Source organism: Haliotis rufescens, unplaced genomic scaffold, assembly GCF_023055435.1.
Source record: "Haliotis rufescens isolate VD_foot unplaced genomic scaffold, xgHalRufe1.0.p SCAF_20, whole genome shotgun sequence".
NCBI classification, from domain to species: Eukaryota; Metazoa; Mollusca; class Gastropoda; order Lepetellida; family Haliotidae; genus Haliotis; species Haliotis rufescens.
In genome coordinates, this window is record NW_025963891.1 from 20,690,647 (window position 1) to 20,715,052 (window position 24,406).

At 40.0% G+C, this 24,406-nt stretch overlaps 1 protein-coding gene across 40 annotated transcripts in view; it reads right to left on the minus strand.

Moving 5' to 3' along the window:
* LOC124137577 (sorbin and SH3 domain-containing protein 1-like) overlaps window positions 1-24,406 on the minus strand; it is a 182,325-nt gene that overhangs the window by 61,885 nt on the left and 96,034 nt on the right. For 20 of the 40 annotated variants that reach the window (XM_048400949.1, XM_048400942.1, XM_048400944.1 and 17 more), the window contains 11 exons: window positions 21,953-21,997; window positions 19,772-20,032; window positions 16,539-18,548; window positions 12,461-12,511; window positions 11,383-11,457; window positions 10,593-10,792; window positions 8,269-8,557; window positions 7,829-7,915; window positions 5,243-5,439; window positions 4,557-4,635; window positions 3,145-3,195 (listed from right to left, as the gene is read on the minus strand). In XM_048400949.1, the coding sequence (XP_048256906.1) occupies window positions 3,145-3,195; window positions 4,557-4,635; window positions 5,243-5,439; window positions 7,829-7,915; window positions 8,269-8,557; window positions 10,593-10,792; window positions 11,383-11,457; window positions 12,461-12,511; window positions 16,539-18,548; window positions 19,772-20,032; window positions 21,953-21,997 (3,345 nt within the window). Of the gene's footprint in view, window positions 1-3,144; window positions 3,196-4,556; window positions 4,636-5,242; window positions 5,440-7,087; window positions 7,142-7,828; window positions 7,916-8,268; window positions 8,558-10,592; window positions 10,793-11,382; window positions 11,458-12,460; window positions 12,512-16,538; window positions 18,549-19,771; window positions 20,033-21,952; window positions 21,998-24,406 lie in introns of all 40 variants that reach the window. The other 20 variants (XM_046504068.2, XM_046504215.2, XM_046503995.2 and 17 more) reach the window with 9 other exon arrangements.

A 24,406-nucleotide genomic window follows, 5' to 3' on the forward strand; every position in this document is an offset into this window, starting at 1 on the left:
GTTCTACCACTTGGGGATTAAATTTAACCTTATTCCCAGTGTATATTATTGAAAGATTGCATCATACATTCTTACTTGTGACACATGAACGCTGCCTATGTACTTATCCTCATAGTGGAATACATGCGACATAGATTCTTTAAAGCTTTATTTTCATTTTGTTACAGTAAGTGTATCTAAGGCTGTTGGGTGATTAATTGGCCTTAACAAATTCATGATAACATCACATTTACAGGGTGAAAAAGAGCTGGAATGCATTATATTTTCCAAAAAGATATACATATCACATATCTACGACACATTTTAAACAGCCCAATTTGCGAAAGAAAACAGTCAAATAGAAAAAGAATGTCATACAATATAGCAAGTCTCATTACATTCCACAAACCATAAACTCTTGCCATGCATTCATCAACAGCACTGCTCACACATGGCAACAAAACATGAGGTGTGTTAAAGTGTCACACAAGGGTTGGGGCTTGTGTTTTTGACAATGTTTCAGCAATATCATCACAGCAAGAGACCTATGTGGGGAATGGAACTCAGCTATTCAGTGTGACTAGGCAACACTTTAACCACCTGGCTAACCCACGGCTCTGTGACAGTGGACAGATACCACTGAATACGCATGGTACCAACACAGGAGAAGTGGATACTTATCAAGTGGACTGGTATCCAGAGTTGGTTAGCTGTTGGTACCGTGAACACATACATGTCTTCACACTGCTGGGTTCCGTGAACACATACATGTTTGTATTCACACTGTTAGGTACCCCAGTGAACACATACATGTTTCTTTTCTCACTGCTAGATCCAGCAGTGAACACATTCATGTTTGTCTTCACACGGCTAGGTACCATGAACACATACATGTTTGTCTTCACACGGCTAGATCCAGCAGTGAACACATTCATGTTTGTCTTCACACGGCTAGGTACCATGAACACATACATGTTTGTCTTCACGCGGCTAGATCCAGCAGTGAACACGTTCATGTTTGTCTTCACACGGCTAGATCCAGCAGTGAACACATTCATGTTTGTCTTCACACGGCTAGATCCAGCAGTGAACACGTTCATGTTTGTCTTCACACGGCTAGATCCAGCAGTGAACACATTCATGTTTGTCCCCACACGGCTAGGTATTATGCTGAACACTTAATTTCAGGCTCATGCACTCAACACTGCACAGCTAACAATCGCAGGCACAAACAGCTGTTAGGCAATGTGTATTTCAAACCAGGAAATGAACGCTCTTCTCCGGAATGTATTACTCACTGACATTTATGTGTGGTGGAGGCATAATATTGTCATGTGATCTTTTTAAATAAACCAAAACTGTGCATTGGGGTGAATTCTTGATGCTTGAGCGTCATGCTTAGATGGTAATAGGCAAACTATTGTAGACATATTCAGCATTGACAATATATCTGACAAGACAAGACAAGTAACATATGTGAGCCACATTATTGAAACGTTTTGACAAGGGGAACGAAGGCATCTACAACAGATGCAGATGTGAGAATGTCATCAAATGTAAACTGGATGAAGCTGTTCGAATCGGTTATCATGCAAAAATGAAGGTTCTTCATCACGGACTGAGGTCAGAAATGACTGTTGCATAAGAGAGGTATGAGGTCAGAAATGACTTGTATAAGAGAGGTATGAGGTCAGAAATGACTTGTATAACAGAGGTATGAGGTCAGAAATGACTTGTATAAGAGAGGTATGAGGTCAGAAATGACTTGTATAACAGAGGTATGAGGTCAGAAATGACTTGTATAAGAGAGGTATGAGGTCAGAAGTAACTGTTGTATAACAGAGGTACGCTGTAACCTAGATCATTTGGTTTGATGAACACATGGGAAAGGTTTAGTTAGTACGGAGCTGCCTCTCAGTCCACTCACAGATGGGCTTCTAGCTTATGACTGGCGTCTGGCAGAATGTAGCTAGGGGTCTACTTTCACACAGACAATATTATCATGCACTACGACCAACTCAGTTAAACTACAAGTGTCTTATTGGATTCAATGAGGTTGATTAAGAACATGGGCACAGAATCATTTCTTCTTTTAACATATGTAAACCTATTAGAAAAACAAATAGATGTTTGGAATGAAAGTTGCCCAAATGAAGGAATAGCGGAACAAACCTTTTCACACAAATGTCCAAAAATATTTTTGTTTCATGACACTGAGGAAGTGGTATGTATTAAGAGAATATAAAGTATCAAATATTTACTCCATGTAAATGACAACAGTTATCTGATTCAACAAAGTGGAACAGTCCCACAAAGAATTACCATTTTTGAGAAGAGAAAACATCATGACAACATGAAGTACTGAAACAATGGAGGTCTATGGAGGAATGTGTCCTTCACAGGAGCATGGACACAAAGGATGTTGGTGATGGTGCGGATGTTGATGATGGAGATGGAGATGGTGCGGATGTTGATGATGGAGATGTTGGTGATGAAGGTGATGAGTTAAGACAAGGGTGGATGGGTGATCTACACAGACACGGTGACACATGCTGACAGAACTGACAGGCCATTATAGACAGGAATGCAGTTGGGAACAACAGAACTTTATAAGATGTTTAACCTCATTCCCGTATTCGACGCAATAAGCGCCCAGGGCGCTCTCAAAATTAAAAAAAGGGGGCTCTTATTAGAATATTATTTTGGTGAAAAAAACAGAGTTGAAAGATAAATTTCGTGGTTTACGCTGACAGCCTGAAATGTTTATATACGACAGATATATTTTTCCAGAATTTAATTGCCCATAATTAAGGGTGCATATTACACATGAGTGCGTATTATACACGAATAAATAGGTCTTGTGTACATTGATCAATTGGAAGGGGTGGTAATTGGGATTGTTCACCAGCCAATATATTAGCAAATATCGCCATGGGCGCTTATTAGAGCGGGGTGCATATTACGTCGAATACGGTACTTCAACATCTTCATAGATAGCATCATCCTGTTGTTGTTCCAAGTCAATAGAGAACTTTTCAGAAATAAGGTGAATTTTAATGCCAAAACTAAAGAAAAAGTTTTAGTTAACCTTCGCATACATTCCACTACAATGGCCTAACAATTCTTTCTAACAAATACTGAACATAACCCGAATGCTTTAAGCACCTGCGTCCTCGAAAATGGAGTCTATGAGCTTGTTAATTCCAAGTATCCCATCTGCAAAAGACCGGTGCACATTGCATAACTAATCATCAAGTGTAGACAACAACCAGCACCAGTGCAGCTCGAGACAGCACATCAAGGGAGATAATCACAGACATACAGTGTACAGGACAGACACTGGGGAAAGCTTGGATGTGCGATGATGGGAAGAACAGGAATTATCTTATTTCTATAAATGGAAGTAATGTGTCTAAAGGTAAATTCTTTATATCATACAGTAATGTCAAATTTAAGTTTGTCTCAAAATCTATTTTTTTTATAAATGTTGAATATTAATTTAACTTTTTGCAGCTTTGTTTTGGCATGAAGTCAGTCGAAATAGACATTTAAAAAAAAGAAGATAAATATCTATACAATCTGAACCGTTTCATGCTAATATTTTCGTCATTTAAATCAGTAAAATAATCTGAACTAAAATTCAATCCAAAATATTTAAAATCATGACAAAAAACAGGGGAGTGATTGATTATATATATATATATATATATATATATATATATATGCACTGTGCATGTTCAAGAGTGCACCAATAGATAACACCAAACACCAAACACTGGCAGCCATACTGGACTACATGTACACACCAAGTCAGGGGGTATCTATCCTGGGGAGTACAACCTGGCCACTCTGCATACACCTTTCTCACTCTCAACTCCATCGCAACTGCATGCACCTCTCTCACTCTCAACTCCATCGCAACTGCATACACCTCTCTCACTCTAAACTCCATCGCAACTGCATACACCTCTCTCAATCTCAACTCCATCGCAACTGCATACACCTCTCTCACTCTCAACTCCATCGCAACCTGCTCCACAAAGCTGCCACAGTGCTAGAACCATCACTACAGTAAATGACAGTCTTTTCTAAGATTTGTTTGTGGACTTTGCTAATTACAGTAGTGGATATTGTTCCTTTAATAATTAACCAAAACTATATTTTCTAACATTTCAAAAATGTGAAGGAATGAATATACCCTTTTTGACAACAGTGTAAGTTTAATGAAGGAGAAACATGCAAGCTCCTGTTTTGAAAGTCTATCGATATGTCTGAGAATTTGTTTGATGCTTCACATTTACAAACATATCTCAGTAACACTAATTAACAGAACCCCGATATCGTAACTCTCCTGCAGTTTCAAGACAACTCTGTGGAACAGGGTCCAAGTCAAATCTAATCCTCCATTTGTACTAGCAGGGAGGGAAAAGTCCATATACAAAACTTCACACTCTTTCTTCTATGAAAGCATGATACAACGAAAAGTCAAGTCCAACAGAGTAATGCATCTCGACTCCATTCCCTTCCATACGACACAGCTGTGTGACAGACAGACAGACAGACAGACAGACACCCACCTTCCTTCTCCTTCTCAGTCCGGTGCAAACTCTTGTACATCTGTCGGTACCATGCGTGTTGGTTCTCTTCGTCAATGTTCTGCAAATATAGCTCTCGTTATTTAGATCCATTCATTATGATTGACTGATTGATTGATAGAGTATGGTTTTCCGCCGTTCTTAGCAATATTCCAGCAATATCATGGCAGGGGACACCAGAAATGGGCTTCGCACATTGTACCCATGTGGGGAATCGAACCTGGGCCTTTGGCACGACGAACGAACTCTTTAACCACTAGGCTTCCTAAAACTTCACTAAATCGCAAAAACACATCTTGGATAAAAAAAATTATGAGAACTTCATATCAATTAAGCGGTAGAAAGGCTAGATTCCTAGCTCACAAAGTATATATGATGGCCACATTAGTTGAGAAACCACATGAAACAAAGTCTGATATATACAATATACCAAATCAATTTTTGCAAACAAATCCCGAGCTGATATGACCCATGTTTGTGAAAACAAGATTTAACTTGATTCCAATGTCTATCAAACCATTCTAAAAAAGTGGCACACCCTCTGATCGAAAAATCTGATTCTGTCAAAAAGTCTGATCCATATGATCTCATGAAAAACCATTCCTTCCTTGGCAAACAAATCACAATGCCAGTATAAAAAGTAGTGCACATTCCAATGTCTCCCAAACCTTTCTGAAGGCAAGAGGCACACCCTCTTGATCTAAGGGACCGATTCCATCATATTTCTTGGGTCGATGCTCAACAGTTTTGGTGGTCGTTGTTTCCTCCGTAGTAGGCTGGGCATAGTAGGTGTCTGTATGTACCTGGTCGCCGTCAACAACGTCTTTCTTTCCCAGGTACACAGCACCCTTTGGAATCTGTCCCTCTGGAGAAAAAAGAAGCTTTACTGACATCGTCTGTAGTGCCTATTATCATTATTATTAACCGTTTTGAAACTGATGAAAATGAAGTCTTCAGGTCTTAGGAAGTCTCAAAAGGAAGTAAAATGATTTTGCACAACAAATTATGAAATTAATGCAAGTAGTTTCTAGGTCAAGTTGAGAAGCGTAAAAACTTAAAGAAGAAATATAAACAAAACCGATTGCACAGAAACATCAGAATTAAATGAAAAAGATCAGAACTGACAAAAAGTTCAACCAATACCCAGAAATAACTACTAACTAAAGCAGCTAGCAGAAAGCGAATGTGACAAGAAAAGTTGTGTGATCACAGCAAATTGTTGAAGAAAACAAAGAAAAATTGTGATTGTTTTATACCCAAACCAAGGACAATAAACATAAATAATAACCTAGTCCTAACATGCTCTTAATCAGATTATCACAATATACAATATACAGCACATTTCTCTATCTCCAAACACATGATATACACATTATGTACAATAATATACATTCTCCACAACACTGAATTAGTGGTTCATACATATTTATTTAATATGAAGGTATTCTGGATCCAGAAATAAAACCAGACATGAATTTCTTTTAAATACTTCTACAAATTTAACATTTAAAAATTGTGTAAAAATGAGAAGAAATTCTTACTCAAATGTGCAAGAGACGTCATTCTTGTTTTTAAATTTTGAATACAGAAAGCAAATTTAAATCAATTAAATTTTCATAATACATCTGACATAGTAAACATGTTTCACAAGTGAATATTTTTCACCAACTGTTCAGGCATGGTAGTGCAGCACTCGGTGGTGTTAATGAAATACACGTGAATCTGAAATTGTTTCAAAAGGTTGAAAAAAACACTTTGATGATTGCCTAAAAAGTAAAATTTGGTACAATTCAGAAGCACTGTTTCATATTTTCATTATTTTTCAAAGTAAATGAGGCATGCTGGAAAACTTGAAATAAAAAGTACAAATATCAAATGATTGTCATTGGAACACAGACAGAATATGATGATTATGAAGGTTAAAACAGCATGAAAACACAAGGAGACTTCTTGGGAGAGAATATTGCTTGGAAAACACTGTCACGATACAATGATATTCATCTTTATAAAACTATCATCACCTTTATAGGGCAATCAGTTCTAGACAAATTTGTTAACAGTATCAACTACAAGCAACATCATTCCCTCAAGAGTAGTCTCCCCTTGACCAAAGACAGAGCATCAATGATGACAAAGGTTGTAAATAACACTGAAAAAAGATGATGATGATGATGTTATTATAGAATTCATGATTGAACCTCAAATTGTTAGCTGGTCTGCTTGGGGAAAATTTATTATTTCAGCACAAGGTTCAGAAACTCCATTCCAAACTCCAAAATATAAGTATCAACTCAAAATGATACAACTTAAAATCATTTAGAATTTTTCCATCTGTTTGCATGTCATAAATAAAATGATTTGGAAATGTATTTCTTTTAAATGAAAGAAAATACCAATAACAACTTTGTGGTCAATAGTTGTGGTCAATTACAGTACAATACTGTGACTATAGTGCAAGCAATGCGTGAAGCGATCTACTGGTCCAATATGTCCAGAGTAGCTGATAGTCTTACCCGAGTCCACCATAATTGGTTTGTCTAGTAATTTCTCATCAAGATTTTCAAGTTCTGAAAAAACATGGATGATCAACAACTACTGCTCTCTCAAACTGTGCATATCCTTTTCCTCTGGGTAAAGGTATTCAATTTTTCTTTCTTCTGGCCAAAACATTTTTGAAAAAAAACACATTTTCTCACACCTACAGAGCTTGTAACTATCTACATTTTTATCTGTGTGTATACAAATCTGTATTTGATTTTTAAAAAATAATTTAAATCCCTTTTAAGTTACATTTTCAAAACCTTTTTTTTTTTTGTAAATATATTTTTCAAATTTGTTATGCCCTCATCAGGGGCCACTTGCACAAAGCGATCTTAGCGCTAAGACTATTATAAGCCTATGTTAAAGTATGGGAGTTACAATCATCTTAGTGATAAGATCGCTTTGTGCAAGTGGGCCCTGAAGATTATTTTCAAAACAAATTTCCATCCCACATTTGTAAACATTTACAACCACATAGCCAGTTCTAGGACAATACATTCTGGTCAACAATATCCAAAGCATACGTGATGCTACCAGGCCTACTCTCTGTTACTGAGAAGTGCGTTGAGTCACCAGACAGGATAGATATGTGGCTATATACTGTGAAACCAAACCCATCACAGGTAGTAAGAGGGAAGTCAAAATGCAAAATGAACGTAAGTCAAACAACATTCTGTCCCCCTCATGCACTAGGAGGCTGAAGAAGAAGGTACCTGTCTTCAAGGTTTTTATTCGACGTTTTGGTTTGAAAACCTCATCGGGCAAATCATTGTCCAATTTGTTTTCCAAATACACACGGGCTACAAGATTATACACAAAAGCTTCAGTTGTTTGTCCTCTATATATGATCAAGCTGAAATATTCATCTCAATTAACTTAAATGTTTTGTTTTGCATTGTATCGAGCTAGAGGTTTGCAATTAAGTCATTGAAGTTTTAGATTCAAATTTTGTAAGATTGTCTTGCCAGTTCAAGAACTAAATATATGTAAAGAATATACAACAACAATAAGATTGATGATTCAGTAAATAAAATTACAGAATCTTTGATGAATACAGAATTAAATCATAAGAAATAAACTTTAAATTGAAATTGGGAAAATATTCATGACGCATGAGTTAACATTTATAAACAAGAATGGCCGTCCAACTCACCTCGACTCTTCTGCAACAAGGTGATATAGGGGCTCTGTGTTGGGGGTAATCTTAGGTCATCTTTGCTGTTACCTAGTGCACTACTGCTATCTACGTTGCCGTTCATATGAGCCGTGTCCGCTATTGAAAGTCCTGATACTGAGTTTGTTGGGACACTACTGGACGGAACGGACGAAGGCGTTACGGATATATCACTTGCCACTCGTACATCAAGTTCCGGTCTACTCCGTTCTTCGGGTTTCCATGAAAAACTGGGCGGTTCCGATGTGGCTGAAGGAGGGTTGGAGTACTGGAATAGACATGGTAAACAGTGACAATAACTTTTCTGGAGATCGCCAAGCAGAGGAGCTTGGCAACTGTTTGTGTTGGTTGTTGGTTGGTTTGTTGTTTAACGCCGCACTCAGCAATATTCCAGCTATATGACGGCAGTCTGTAAATAATCCGAGTCTGGAATAGATTGACATCATGAGCATCGATCCACCAATTGGGATCGATGACCGTGCTTCAACCAAGTCAGCGAGCCTGACCGTCCGATCCCGTTAGCCGCCTTTTACGACAAGCATAGTCGCCTTTTACGGCAAACGTTGGTTGCTGAAGACCTATTCTAACCCGGAATCTTCACGGCAACTGTTTGTGTCCTGGTTTAATCTGAACCATTCAAAGCCAAGACTGGAAGCAGTCTCTGTTTCAATATAATGTAACAAAACCAAAATAATATTTTTAAAAATCTTTTTCCAGAATTCTTTTCCATAAACTCTATTTTATAACATTTGTTAACAATGTTTAAATCTGATTTATTTTGTTCATTTTGTGTGTTTACTTGTTTAAAGTTTCTTGAGGCAATATTTACAAGACACCATCATAAAAAAACTCTCCAGAAAGCCACATACAAACATTTACACATTATACAATGGAAATCCAAAATTAACATAGTGTAATGAAAGAGAAAATCAGTAACACTTGTGATGAAAAAAACCCAACCCAAAATAGTCTGATACTTTACAAGTTAAAATGATGCCAAATGTTTACATAGTGTGTTTACTTAATTTTTCTAAAAACAAGTCCTGATGAAGGTAGCTCCAAGTTTAGAGCATCGTTATAATCCTGCCCAGCTGGCTACATGTGTTGTAAGCTGATCACTGTCTCCTTCACTAGTCCTTCACAAAGTTCTAATGTTAATAAAACTCCATTCACATTTAACCATATTATTAACAAAACCATAAAATAACACACGAAGGCTTACTATAATAATTTTCCCCAAAAAATGAATGATATGGGTTTTATACCACTATAAACAGTATTTCAGTTATATCACAGCATATCAAGTTGACAGGGAGGAGAGCCTGAAGTGATGCAGGCGTCGGTGGGTTACTACTTTGGTGAATCCCTGAGCCCCCTTGAGGAGTTGCAAGACCGAGGATCATAATCAGGGAACATCAGAGATTTAAACGTATGATCAGCAGATCAACTGTGTCACAGGCCGGCAACTCTGCACAACCAACTACAGAGTCTTCGACAACTGGGGCATCCATGCCCCTCAAACATTTGAAACACACATATAATATGCACAGATTTGACAAGTGGAAAGAAGCACCCATAAAATCTCCACTTTTCTCCACCTCTCATCCTATTTTTTTGGAACCAGTCTCCCCCTTAACCCAGTTATACGATAGCAGTGACCCACCCTGGCAGTGGCCCATCCTGTCAATGGCCCATCCTGTCAATGGCCCACCCTGGCAGTTGCCCACCCTGGCAGTGGCCCACCCTGGCAGTGGCCCACCCTGGCAGTGACCCATCCTGTCAATGGCCCACCCTGGCAGTGACCCACCCTGTCAATGGCCCACCCTGGCAGTGGCCCACCCTGTCAATGGCGCATCCTGTCAATGGCCCACCCTGGCAGTGGCCCACCCTGTCAATGGCCCACCCTGGAAGTGGCCCACCCTGTCAATGGCCCATCCTGTCAATGGCCCACCCTAGCAGTGGCCCACCCTGTCAATGGCCCACCCTGGCAGTGGCCCACCCTGTCAATGGCCCACCCTGGCAGTGGCCCACCCTGGCAGTGGCCCACCCTGTCAATGGCCAACCCTGTCAATGGCCCACCCTGTCAATGGCCAACCCTGTCAATGGCCCACCCTGTCAATGGCCCACCCTGGCAGTGGCCCACCCTGTCAATGGCCAACCCTGTCAATGGCCCACCCTGTCAATGGCCCACCCTGCCAATGGCCCACCCTGACAGTGGCCCATCCAAGGGGTGGCCAACCCTGTCAATGGAAAGACTTCTCAGTCTAACAAGCTTATCTCCACTGGGTGTCTCCACTGCTCACCTGTTTTGGCTTAGGCGTTATAGGTTTAGATGTGTCGAGCTTCACAGGTTTGAATTCTTTCCTGGCGCGAGCCGGACTGCCCCCAGGTGTCCAGACAGGGGCGATATGTTTTAGACTGGCGTCTTCCCGCTGTCCTTCCGATCTGGGCGGTGTCACATCAGCCCGGAATTTGGACGGTTGAAGTCCAGGTGTCCAAACACCTGAAAAACAAAAGATTGTCATTGAGTTTTCTCTTGATTTTTTCTCTGCATATTGTGAGTGAGTTGGGTTTAACGCTGCTTATAACAGTATTCCAGTTATATCGCGGCGTGTCAGCTTAATGTGGGAGGAAAGCCAGAAGTGATGCGGGTCTCAGACGTTTACCACTTCGGTGAAACCCACGAGCACGGGTATGGTGCTGACAAACCTAGAAACATAATCGGGGCAAACCGGGATTCAAACCAACAATCATAGGTTTCTGGCGTGCCTAAGGGACGCAACTCTTTCACAGCGAATCGCGGCGCCTTAGACGACTGGGCCACCTGTGCCCCCCTGCATATTGTAATTGAGGTCACAGAGTATTAGTATACCATATCATGTTTCCTATAGTTCCAGTATAAAGAAGAGCCATTTGTGTACTTAGGCCAATATTAAGGTGATGAGTGTGGCACCATGATGCTGACAAAATGAAGTGACAATTGGTATACGTATTCCATAATGACTGAACTACAAGCCAGTTCTACTCCTGTGTTGTCAGTTTCTACCAAATATTCCCACCATTGACACCATTGATAAATGTTGAGAGACCAACCTGCTTTAGATGATGATGGAGACGACCCTGATCTTTGATGGGAAATACCTGGTTGTGTCGGAGCTTGCTGTTTCTCTGTGAACATATTGATATTATATGGCATACCACAAGATACATGGTAGAAGGGGTGGTGGTGTTCCATGTACTTTACACAACACTGGATCAGCAACATTCACTAATCTCTTTATCAGTTATTACCAAAAATGAAAATGAACTGAAGAAAGACAGTTGTTTGTATCATTGACAAGTGAAATATTGGATGATAACTGACTTCGATCCATTTCCTTTGTCTCCAGTATAATTCTCAAATTTGACATACTGGTACAATGTATATATGTGTGTACCTTGCCATATTTAAAAATGCTTTCAAGAAAATGCAGACCTTGTAAGAGACCCACCTCTGTAGGAGACTCATCACTCAAGAAAACTCACTGTCGCTGTAGGCCCACCCCTATAGGCGACCCACCCACCACAAGATCCACCTCTCTAAAGACATACCCCTATAGAAGACCACCCATCATAAGATCTACCTCTCTAAAGACATACCCCTATAGGAGACCCACCCACCACAAGATCCACCTCTCTAAAGACATACCCCTATAGCAGACCACCCACAACGAGAACCACCTCTCTAATGACATACCCCTATAGGAGACCACCCACCACAAGATCCACCTCTTTAAAGACATACCCCTATAGGAGACCACCCATCATAAGATCCACCTCTCTAAAGACATACCCCTATAGGAGACCACCCAACATGAGATCTACCTCTCTAAAAACATACCCCTATAGAAGACCACCCACAACGAGAACCACCTCTCTAAAGACATACCCCTATAGGAGACCACCCAACATGAGATCCACCTCTCTAAAGACATACCCCTATAGGAGACCACCCAACATGAGAACCCCCTCTCTAAAAACATACCCCTATAGAAGACCACCCACAACGAGAACCACCTCTCTAAAGACATACCCCTATAGGAGGCCCACCCACAACGAGAACCACACGTGTAGGAGTCCCACCCACCATGAGACCCATCCCTATAGGAGACCCACCCACCATGAGACCCACCTGAGTAGGATGTGTTGATGGACTGTGAGGCAGGACTACTGAAAGATTCTTCTGAAACAGATACACAACTGACATCACTCACTGCCATCACTGGTAACCAAAACACATCAACAGATTCAGCAAAACCACAAAAACATCACAAAGCAATAACAGTTTGAATCACAAAATCAAACTAATCACATACTTGTAACTGAAAGCATGACACGCAATAAGCAATTGGTCAATTCCTCATCCTGCTCACACAAATGAATCTTGGTAACATTTGGGTCTGGTCCAGTTCACCAATGGTCCAGCATTAATGAATGGTTTCCTACAAGATTCACAGGTTGAACCTACCCAACCTGCTGACAAGGCAAACCTAAAACACACAATAAGCTAAAACTGTATCTTTCAGAAACCATTTTATCCAAAGTGCAAAGAAAACAGACCTACCAAACTGAACAAAACCATCCATCTTCCATGTAGCCATTTGTTGAAAATATAACTATTCTTTCAGTCACCTAGCTCCTTGCTCCAAACCTACATATTTTCCTATCATATTCCTCTGAATTAAAACCTTTCCCAGATAAGGCGCCAAGGTTTAAGATGTGCACTAGAGCCCAGATTAGATACATCAGGCAGTATAGGGAGACCTGTTCCCCATTCACCAGCGGTTCAGTCACAAATACAGCATCAAACCACACCACTATCAATGTGTGGTGGTGAAATAAGATTAGGAAATAAATAACTCCAACATGAAAAATACCAGACTCAATGTGTTATTTACAGAAAAACAGAACGGATATTCTCGAGCTTGTTCTCATTATTAGAATAAAATTCTTTTGAATTTTGTTTTAGAAGTTTCAATAGCCAACCAGAACAACCAGATAAACATCTTTCTCTTTTCAAGAAATTCACAAATTTGCGAACAAGTTCATTACACATACTATGGTTGATAAAAGTTCACTAAAAACCCAAGAAGTAAAACTTAAATTCAATTTCTAACCCAAACAAAAAGGGCAAAAGACATATTTATTACACATGAAGATCATTAATATTTCACATTTTACATTTCAATTTTATCCCCAACTAAAATTTTCATACTTGTGTGTAAATGAGTTAGGTTTCCCTGAACAAATTTCATTGATCCGAAAATCAAAATATGAAATATTTCCGACAAAACAGAGTGACCCTGAACATGGATTGTTCATCCAATAAACACAGTAACCATCGCAGAAACCTCTCCAGCAGTTTACTATGTACATCTACTGTAACACAGTCTTAACAACTCTCCTCAGAGTACAGCTAACGTGACTGCCGTTGGTTACACTTCACATGTACCACTTGCTGACCTTTACACAGTGGTATGTCATTACATTGATGGACGTAATCAAATACAAATTGTCTGTGGGAGTCAACAATGCAATCAGGATAGTAGGGGCATTATCAATATTGACAATACATAGTAATAAAGCATAAAGGTCAAATGTAAGTATGCCGACAATCAAGCTATATTCTAGCCCTCATGTGCTCATCAAAGTCTGTGTTGAACAATCCTGGAGGGAAAGCAACCAGGGCCCACTTGCACAAAGCGATCTTAGCGCTAAGATGATCGTGACGCCCATACTTTAACATGGGCTTACAATAGTCTTAGTGCTAAGATCGCTTTGTGCAAGTGGGCCCAGGTCTACTTACACTGTACACATACAAGATGTAGTAATGAGTTGGTATGGCTTAAAATATCAAGCAATATGTCAGTCACATTCCATCATGGCTGGGGATACCAATGTAGGAACTGAACTAGGTCGGTGGAGTGACAACAAGCACCTTATCTACCTGGCTACCTACAGTGCCAATTTCACGTCACAGCAGCAGACAATAAAGAGTCTTGGAGTCAAGATAGCGTCAGCGTAATCAGTCCTGAACATGACAGTTGTTGGTATAAAATGTAATCAGAGAGTGAGTGAGTATGGTTTTAGGCCGCTTTTAGCAATATTCCAGCAATATCATGGCGGGAGACACCTAAAATGGGCTTCACACATTGTACCCATGTCGGAAATTGAACCCGGGTCTTCAGTGTGATGAGCAAACGCTTTAACCGCTAGGCTACTCGACCGCCCAAAAATGTAAGCTTACAATCGTGTCCTTGATTCAGTGGGTCAAGGCTGAGTTGGGCTGACCTCATGGCCACCCACCCCAACAGTGGTCCTACTTTGGACCCATTGTGACCAGCCAGTCCCCAATATACCATTACAAGAATGGAGTACTGTCACCTCCAGTCAATAGACGGAAATATTTGTCAGAGCAATCTCCACTGATGTCCATGTTACACCAGTGAATCAGTTTTATATCCACAGGTTTGAGATTAGGCTTGAAGGCAGAGAAATTATTCTCAAACCACATTAATTACAATTGTACCCGTAAACTGAATTCTGAGTGTGTTGGATTTTACACCGCTTTAAGCAATAATCCAGCAACATCACGAGGACACCTGAAATGGGCTTCACACATTGAACCCATGTGGGGAATCTAACCCAGCCTTCAGCATAACGAGTGAATGCTTTTACCACAAGACTACCCAACCACCCCTAACTGAATTATGAAACCACACAAATTTACGATGACCTGAAAATTAGCTTTTCTTATAATTTTTCATAAATCATCTGAAATTATGATTTATGACAAAGCACCATAAACATTGGGTAAATATTCCTACAAATTAAGAAAATTATTAATGCAACACTAAATAATATGGACAGAGGAAGAAATTTCCCCAAATGAAGAAAAGATTATTTGCTCCGTGCCCACCCCACAATTCCAACAAGAGTGAAAACAATGAGTACTGGTCATCAAAGATGGCAGACCTAAATAAGCATAAGTCATAACAAAGAATCAACTCTAACTCTTTCACATTCATGTAGACACTTCATTCAATACTAAATAACCACATATAAAGAACACATCTATGTCTACAATACCAACTAGGGAGGGAGAATGTGGAAATATGCATATCAATGGTCTGCCATTTATAGGTGAATATTACATCGTGATATTAGTTTCCATTATAAATATGTATTTTCATTAAATGCTCCTTGATAAACACCGATGTTACACGTAAACTACAACATTAAATGCTCCTTGATAAACACCGATGTTACACGTAAACTACAACATAAACATACGTTATAGACAACATTCATAAGTTACACTTTATGTGAGATTTTGATTAGAATGTGCTTGTCAAGAACTTCTTCCAGTTTACAGTTAGGCATGTCTACATTTAATTGTTATCGTGTTATGGCAACAATATTCTACATGTTAATAAGCAAGATAAATCTCTTTAAACTCATTTCCATAAGCATGGGTTTGGGTATCATCACTTATTGTTTATTTTAGCAAAAAATGTACCTTTGCAACAAGTATTCTAGGCTCACTTTTTTCTTTCCAAAATCATGCATCTTAATATCCTTACAAGCCTTAAGCTTCTACATGCAGGATTTGCATAGGAAGCCGTTTTCAATATATCTTGAAGTCCAAAATGTAGATGCTTTTTTCATCATGTCTATAAAGCAATGTCCAAATGTCCACTTGGCATGTTGCAAACTCATGCAACTAGCACCAGTAGGTGGGAACATCATACTATGGGTAATGCCACAACACTGAAGTCTACAGGATATCAATACATTTCCAGTGAACGATGACACTTATGGTGATGATGGTACTGGTGTGAAATGGGACAATGTTAAATGACAATATGAATTGAAACAATTTTCTCTGGATGCAATATTTTCACTTGGTAAAATATTATAAATAAAAATAAGAAAAATGATTTTAATGGATACCAATATTTTTAAAAACAACATTAAAATATCAAATGTGGTAGCCCCAAAACCAAATCATACATTTTTAAAACGAATGTTACGTGTCAGTGATGTGTTTGTGTGTCGTTAGTTCCATGCATCTACGTGTAACTCCACGGCACACGCAAACACCGACCATGCCTTGGGTGAGTCATGTGATTGGTCATGTGACTTGTGCTCCATTGCCATGCACTGCAATCTTGCTAGACTGGGCAAGTCAGTCAGCAGTCAACCAATACCTGTGTTGAAGGAGGAGCTGGCACCACCGAGACCAGCACTGGGCCCAAGGCTCAATCCAGGTCTATCATCCTGGGATGTTCCTTCATCTGGGCTCTTTACTCTTCCTGTCTGCTCATGGACAACCTGGATTGGAATCAATGAGTCTTTGGAAATGATTGTATCTCGCGAATCGGAGCTCGTAACGTTTGAGCTCGGAGGTGACCTTGACTCGCCTCCTGACATCAGGTTGTAAGAGAGGTCTGTGTTGGTCCATAGCGGTTGAGAGAAGTCAGGTTGTTCTGTGTCTCTAGATTGGGATGACTGAGGCCTAGGTTCTGGCTCCAGTTTTGGTTGAGTGAAACTACTTTGATTTCGTTTTGGTTCTATGAAGCTTCCCATGTTTTGATCTGTTCTGTGGCCTGGTAAATGTTGTTCACTAGCGGACATGTTATTTTTACTATCTTTTATTCCTACAAAGTCAACTTTCTTGTGTGACCTCAGTGGCTTAATTGTAGGAAGTGTGGAATAAAGGTTGAAATCAAAGTGTCCATCATCATCCCTAGCATCAGTTGTCTCTTCCTTCTTCCAGGAAGATTTCTTAGCTGGTAAAGTGGCGTATGATCCAGCACCATAATTGGTGGATTCAGAAGAGACACCTCCATATTTGGCAGACTCTGTTGGACCACCATATTTGGTAGATTCTTTTGGGCCCCTACCATATTTTGCAGATTCTGTAGGATCACTAGCAAATTTGGCAGACTCTGAAGGACCACCATATTTGGCAGATTCTTTAGGGCCCCTACCATATTTAGCAGATTCTGTAGGATCACCAGCAAATTTGGCAGATTCTTTCGGGCTTCCACCATATTTGGAGGAGTCTTTAGGACCAAGTCCATGTCTGGTTGGCACTGTTGGACCACCATTTCTCATGGGCTCTGATGGACCACCATGTCTGCTGGATTCTGTAGGACCACTGTGTCTCATTGGCTCAGATGGTCCACCCTGTCTGGCAGGCACCGACGGACCACCAACTCTTGTAGGCTCTGGTGGACCACCGTATCTAGAGGACTCTAGGTCACGAGACATTGGAACATGTTGCTCCTGAGGCCTAGACGGTTTCTTCACTTGGAGGGTGGAGTATGATCCTGGTGCAAAGGTACTGTTTTCCAGAACTTTGAGGCCTGGAGGTTCCTCCTGAATTCTATGAGATTTCTTGATCGGTAAGGTGGCATAAGATCCTGGAGCAAAATTACCTCCTCGCGGATCCGACATACCACTCTGCCATGATGGGAACCCTGATTCACCAACAGGGGGCATACCAAAACCCAGCGGCTCTCCCTCACTGGTACTCCTCGAACGTTTCTCCTCAGGCCTTGGCTGAGAAGTCTGTATAGTAATTGGAATAACCCTGGCCCCTTCGTCCACACTGGTGCTTCTAGAAGGGGTACAGTAAGGTGCCGCTGGGGGTTGGGGGTGTGACTGTGGGGACTGAAACTGGTGGTGGTGTGGGTCATAGCCTGCAGGCAGACTAGACTGCTGATACTGGGGGTGGTACCCCATGTGCTGCCCCTGCCGCGGAGGTTCTGGAGACATGGGTCGAGGTGAATGGGGTGTAGGGAAAGGCTGGCTAAGTTCTCTATGTCTGTCATACGGGGGAGGTTGTGGGAAGGGTTGACCAGGCGGGACGGTGTATGGCTGGCCGGGCTGAACCGAGTACTGTTGACCATAGGGCTGACCAAACTGGCTCTGTGACATCGTTGGTGGTGGGTGTTGAGGTGTGGGTTGGCTGTAGTTTGGCCTCCTATCTGGTCCCATGGTTGGCACAAAGGCTCTTGGTCCCATCTGCCTCTGTTGCTGAGGCATCTGAGACTGTTGTGGAGGATAGGACTGGCCAAAATAGGGCTGTACTCCATCACGGTTTTGTGTCTGTCCGAATGAGGGTCTTGAGCTCTCTGCAGCAGGGGATTGTGGGTAGTTTTGTCTTGCTGGTGGTGCTTGGCTTGATGTCCGTGCAAGACTCATATCAACTTCTACAGAGAAAATGAAATTGGTGAATACTTTGAACTCAACAAGAATGAGTGATGTAACAAATATAAATCAAACTCAGTGCAAGAACAACTGAACGAGAAGTTGGAACATATTCAAAATTGTCTTCAAAATATTGTTAATATTCAACAAAATACCTTATCACATTTGTGAAATATCCTCTCTCTTATCAAAAATTAAAAATATATATGTTCCAACTTTTTGAAAGGCAGTTTTGCATGAAAAATGTACACAAGATTTCAATTGTGAGTCTGCAAGTCACTCAGGACTTTTGTGCAGAGATGCTGTCCAAAATGATTTTCTAAGAGATGCAATACTGCCTTAGACTATGATGTACCAACAGAACATGTAACAACAGAACAGAACAAAACTGTAACAACAACTGAAGGCATTCAGCAACTGTAACCATGTGTAGAGTGTAGGAGAGGGAGCCGCAATCTTCCCTCACAGCTGAGACATAGGATCCACCTAAAGGTTACCAGTAGACTCTGGTTCATGGTACTCGCCACAAATTGGACCATCATCCCATATGGTAAACTTACCTCAGATTTGTCAATTCAGTGGAAGCATATAGTCTATGTTCAAAATTAAAAGGAATCAGTGAGTATTCATCTCAGTATATTAATCCAGAACCCAATCTCTGGAAATCCGATTCTGGATCACGTAAAGTTTTTACTCAGTCCTGAATAATATTGCATTGTTCTTTTCTATGTGAGACATAAGTGAATATGAATGCCTTTAATGTCTCCTCAAAACATGTTTGTGGTCAGCTGTGACAAAAGATGGAAACAAAGCTCTATCAATTAATAATAACATGTTACGGTTTGGTTCAAAAGGTTTCAGTCCTCATTCACAGATTACACCTTGAAACCTTTTGATTCCCAAAGTAACAAACAGTCTGCACATACCGACAATTCTCTACTCATTCAATCATTATAAACTTGTATTGTATAAACGCTTTAATACGGAAACAGTCAGTATTACTGAATGTAAAAGTATGAATTGAACTGAATTTGCATAAGATGTTATTTGTGATAAAAAAAAAAATATAACACACACTTGTGTATCAAAAAAGAGTATGGCGAAACATGCACTTTCAGATAAGCCTTCACTGCGGGTGTGGTTATCTGAGGTCAAAGGTCAAGGTCACTCAGGCTCAGGTCATTCTTGAGGTCATGCTTCATGCTGACAGAATACAGCATTCTACCTTTGACATCTGCACCCAGCTGTATTAATTTTTCTTGCTGCCGTAAGAAGAGGTCCAAGCCTTTTGATGATTGGCCCTTTGAGCCTTCCGTGGGAGAGCTACCATATCTGGAGCTTTGCTTATGCTCAAAGCTCGAGACAGGCATAGGTGCTTGCTTAGGAACTGGCTTAGGGGCTGGCCTAGGCATAGTTTTAGGTCCACTTGAAGCTTTTGTTGCTGACCACATAGGGGGTGAAGCAGTGGGGTTGCTCCTTGCCATGTCTGACAATTAATTTTGAAATTTCAGTTAGGTCTGCTATAACTTAGAAACACCCATAGCAACTTTCAATCAGAAAATACCACAAAACAATTCACTGAATGTTGTTCCATTAGCATATTTCTGTATATTACAAACAAATTGACTAGTGGTCTTTGGACAGCAGCTTGCATATGGCCTTGGAGATGTTACATAGTTGTGGCACACCTGAACTCAGTCACAGCAAGATGGTTGAAGAGCATATTACAGCAACTACATAAGGTTATCAAGTAAATCTGACTTCATCTTTGAATCAATATCTAAAATAAGCTTACATGCAAGCTACAGTTAAAGCTGTCACTGTTTAATTTGGATCAGAGAAGTATAGTGTACATCTGAAGCAAATTAATCTCGGAAGGAAGCACTGTTAGGAGACATCATGTTCCATGACTGACAGGACATCCAGCTGAACCAGGCACACAACCTTTATAGACAATGTCAATAGTAGCATGGTACGCTATATTATCGCAGTAGCATGCTCACTAACCTATTGAATATGTCATATGCAAAATGTTTTTTGTTCTTTGTTCAACTGTTATGACACATCAATTAGGATTGATCGATGCTGATTTCTTAAAGAGTTTGGTAAGATACCTGTCATCAGAGACCATATAATAGATAATCTATTATATGGTCTCTGCTGTCATGAGTGACTCAAGGGCAGGCAACTCCATATCATCGCGGTATCACCATTATGTGGTGTGATAGGTGTGGAATATGTGGTTTACATCACTTCCTGTTATGAATTATGCATAATCAGTGTGCATACGACCTAGGTTGGGTCATGGGACATCGTCCCAACAAATGGGTCCTTTTCTAACCAATTTCTAATGGAGGTAGGTGTAATTCCACTTAAAAAACATTCCAGAACCTTTGATACAAAAGTTAACATGCTACCGTAATGAGTCCTTTATTCGATCAAGAGATGAAATATAGTGCTTAGATTTGAATAATTAAAGAGTCAACAGGGATTGTGGATTACAAGATTTACCGACACCGCGATAACATAGAGCCCACAAAAATATGGAGTCAGACTCCACAGAATCATACTAATGACGATATCTAAATAGTTTGTCTGTTTGTCTGTTTGTTTTTTGTTTATTGTCAAACTCAGCAATATTTCAGCTATATGACAGCGGCCTGTAAATAATCGAATCTGGACCAGATGATCAAGTGATTTACATCATGAGCAATGATCGAGGCCATCAGGACACAGTGACACACAATCAACCGAATCACTGCGTCTGACCACCTGAGACCAGCTTAGGTTGGGGATCTGTTGTAACCCTGACAGATGACCTTGTCCAACTGGATGTCCTGGGATGTTAGCACCATGTCCTATCTACTGCAAGCACTACAAGTGCCTAGCAACTAGAGTCCTCAGTTCTACCTGAGTACATAACAATCTACCAGTACGTCAAGTCTAGTAGATGGATAACATCAACAACATCATTACAATTAGGTGTTGTGTTAATCACATGGAGACACCTTCACAGGATCAACAGAGGGTATGACTGGAACTAAAATCCTCCAACACATCCCCGGAATTCTTCCATGTTGCTAGCATTTTTAACAATTATATAAGAATATATTTAATATTCAAAAAATTAATCAAGTAACTGTTCGGTAATCAATTTTCACACATTTTATGAAATTTCCTTTCACTTTGTGTTTTTAGCATATGTAACAAAAGCTTTTCAGCACAAAAGAACACAAAAAATATATCCTTGTAGGTTAAGAGAAACAGGACTGTAGTTAAAGGATATCTATGAGTTGTTTGGGGGTAAGTATTAGAGACATGGTACTAGTTGGTATCGTGATTCACGGAATGACATCATGCATACACAGACTGTGTCATGCTTGAAGGTGACTCAGTGTTAAAATACCTATTGGAATATTGACAACGCCCTGGGGATCTGGTTGGTTAATGTCTGAAACAACACCAACAACATAAACAATATTCATCCATGTTGTTAAACATTTTTGTAACTTAACCATCTCTCAAGTACAACAAGCGAGCAAACATGTTATTCTTGGAAGACAAATGTCAACAAATAATGTTATGCAACAAAGAATTAGTCTTTAGATGTTAACAATAATCATTAATATTTGTCTTGAATCTGCACAAATTATGTTCAAAGCATTAGTGAAATTAATATTCTGTATGATTTGATGATATAACAAAAGGGTTATAAGTATGTGAATCCCAACAGAATGAACTGTCACATTCTGGAAACATATGTTCAAGACACACCACACCATGCATGGGGAAGCCTATTGCATTCGAACCTTCCTACAAGACACTGAAAACCTTCAAATTCCTGGTACCTGATACCCAACATAACCTCCGTTAACCCTTAAACAGCCAACCATCAGGTATTTTGACAAGACAGGCACATGGCTCAACACCATGGGAGTGGCATCACCTCTGATAATAATTTGTATACAATATACAGAATAAAGATAAACAGTCTCCGAAGAAAAATGATTACGAAAGAACATTTATAGAATACATAATGGTTAAAAAGTGTTTTGTTCAAAACATTTCTGATGTATATAACAGCTTTAACACAAACCTGTTTGTCTATACTGCAATGACCTTCACCATTTCTCCAACTTGCCGATGAAGTACATTTTTCCAGCCAACAACCTGATGTCCTAACAACTAACTACAACTGGACAACTTGACAAGTTAGACCTGAACTGATTATGTAAATGCATGTCTGACCATAACTTTTATCCATGTACACAGAGATATAGAACTAGTGATGCTTCACTTCCAACACAGATCAATATTTGCAGGTTGTTTCCAATCTTGCAATGGCATCATGATCTGCCTGGTGCTATGCAGGATTCCAGCACCAATGCACAGCCAGACACACTCAGGGGGAACCACCAGCCTATTCTGATGTCCCGGAACGTGCAGACTTAGTGCCTGTCTTTGCCCAGAACGTGTCAGTCTGATGGTTACAGTGTCCCGGGACAAGAGGAAAAACATAACAGAAGAACTGTATTGATGCTTTGTCGAGTCTCAGCTTCTCTGGGATTGATTCCAACCCAAAGTGAAGCTAAGAGTAGGAATCAAGTCACAAGATAATTGATCTGTTATTCTTCAAATAGATTTTGGATGAGAAAGTTTCTACAATTGTTTGTCCATTTCAAATAGCAAACACTTTTTAACCCAAAATTTCTCACATAATTCAACATTATTCACAGTCTGAGCGTAGCTGTAGAATGCTACCACTTGTGGACATAGAAAAGCAGGCTTGTATCAATTGTTCTTCCTCAGGTAGTGTTACCAGCATGGCAGAGCACATATATAGACTCACATGTGCCAACAAACTCTCCAAATCATTCCCTTGATTTCCTTTATACTACGTATTGACAGAAATAGCTACAAAACATTCTGAACATAAATACTCAACATTCTAAAGAAAACCTAAAAAAAACCTTCACAAAGTCCTGGTAGACTGATCAAGTATCAGAGAACATCATCAAACTTCCTTGACTCGTAACACTTGTCAGTATCATTGAATCTTGTACGACTTGAATAACCATCAATATTATCGATCATGCATCAGAGGGAACTGGGGAGTTACCACATGCAGAGGGAGGTCAGACTCAGCCAGACAGCTTGACCGACTGGCAGGTCATAACTCTACTTTAGAAGAAGCTTGTTATAGACAGTCGGCTTTACAGGGGAATACTGACATCATCATACCTCACCCCAGTCTATGTCAACTTGCACGAGTAAGTTTGATCTAAAGCCAATTTGAATAATATTTCTGTTATTTCAAGGTATGTCATCTTCACGTGTGAGTAAAGCCCGAAGTAATGCAGGTTTCATATTTTTACTGCTTTGGTGAAACCCATGAGTACAGATAGACCTAGTAAAATAATCACAACGAATAGGTCCCTAGTATCATAGGATTTTGGCATGGCGAAGGGATGCAACTCTGCACAGCAACTTATGCACCCAACATTATGGAGGCATACTGACATCCACAAACGTAGTCCCCTATTTACATAGTCCCCCTTGCATAAAGCAAATGCTACACCTACTGCATCTCGTACACTGTTACAGGGACATTATAGTTGAGATTACTTTCATCAATGCGTCTTGGAGCATCTGGAGTTATTGTCAAGAAGGTGAAATGTTCCACTAATACATTATTCAGAGAATAGGCTTCTCTTAACTTCATTCAATTATTACAGAAATGGTCCAATAATGTCAGTGATTCCAACTTCATTTATATCAGAGATAAGCACCTCTCCAAATATCTACTGTCAAAGAACTACCATTCCTTTAATGGTACAACAACACTCCCAGGAGAGTCACA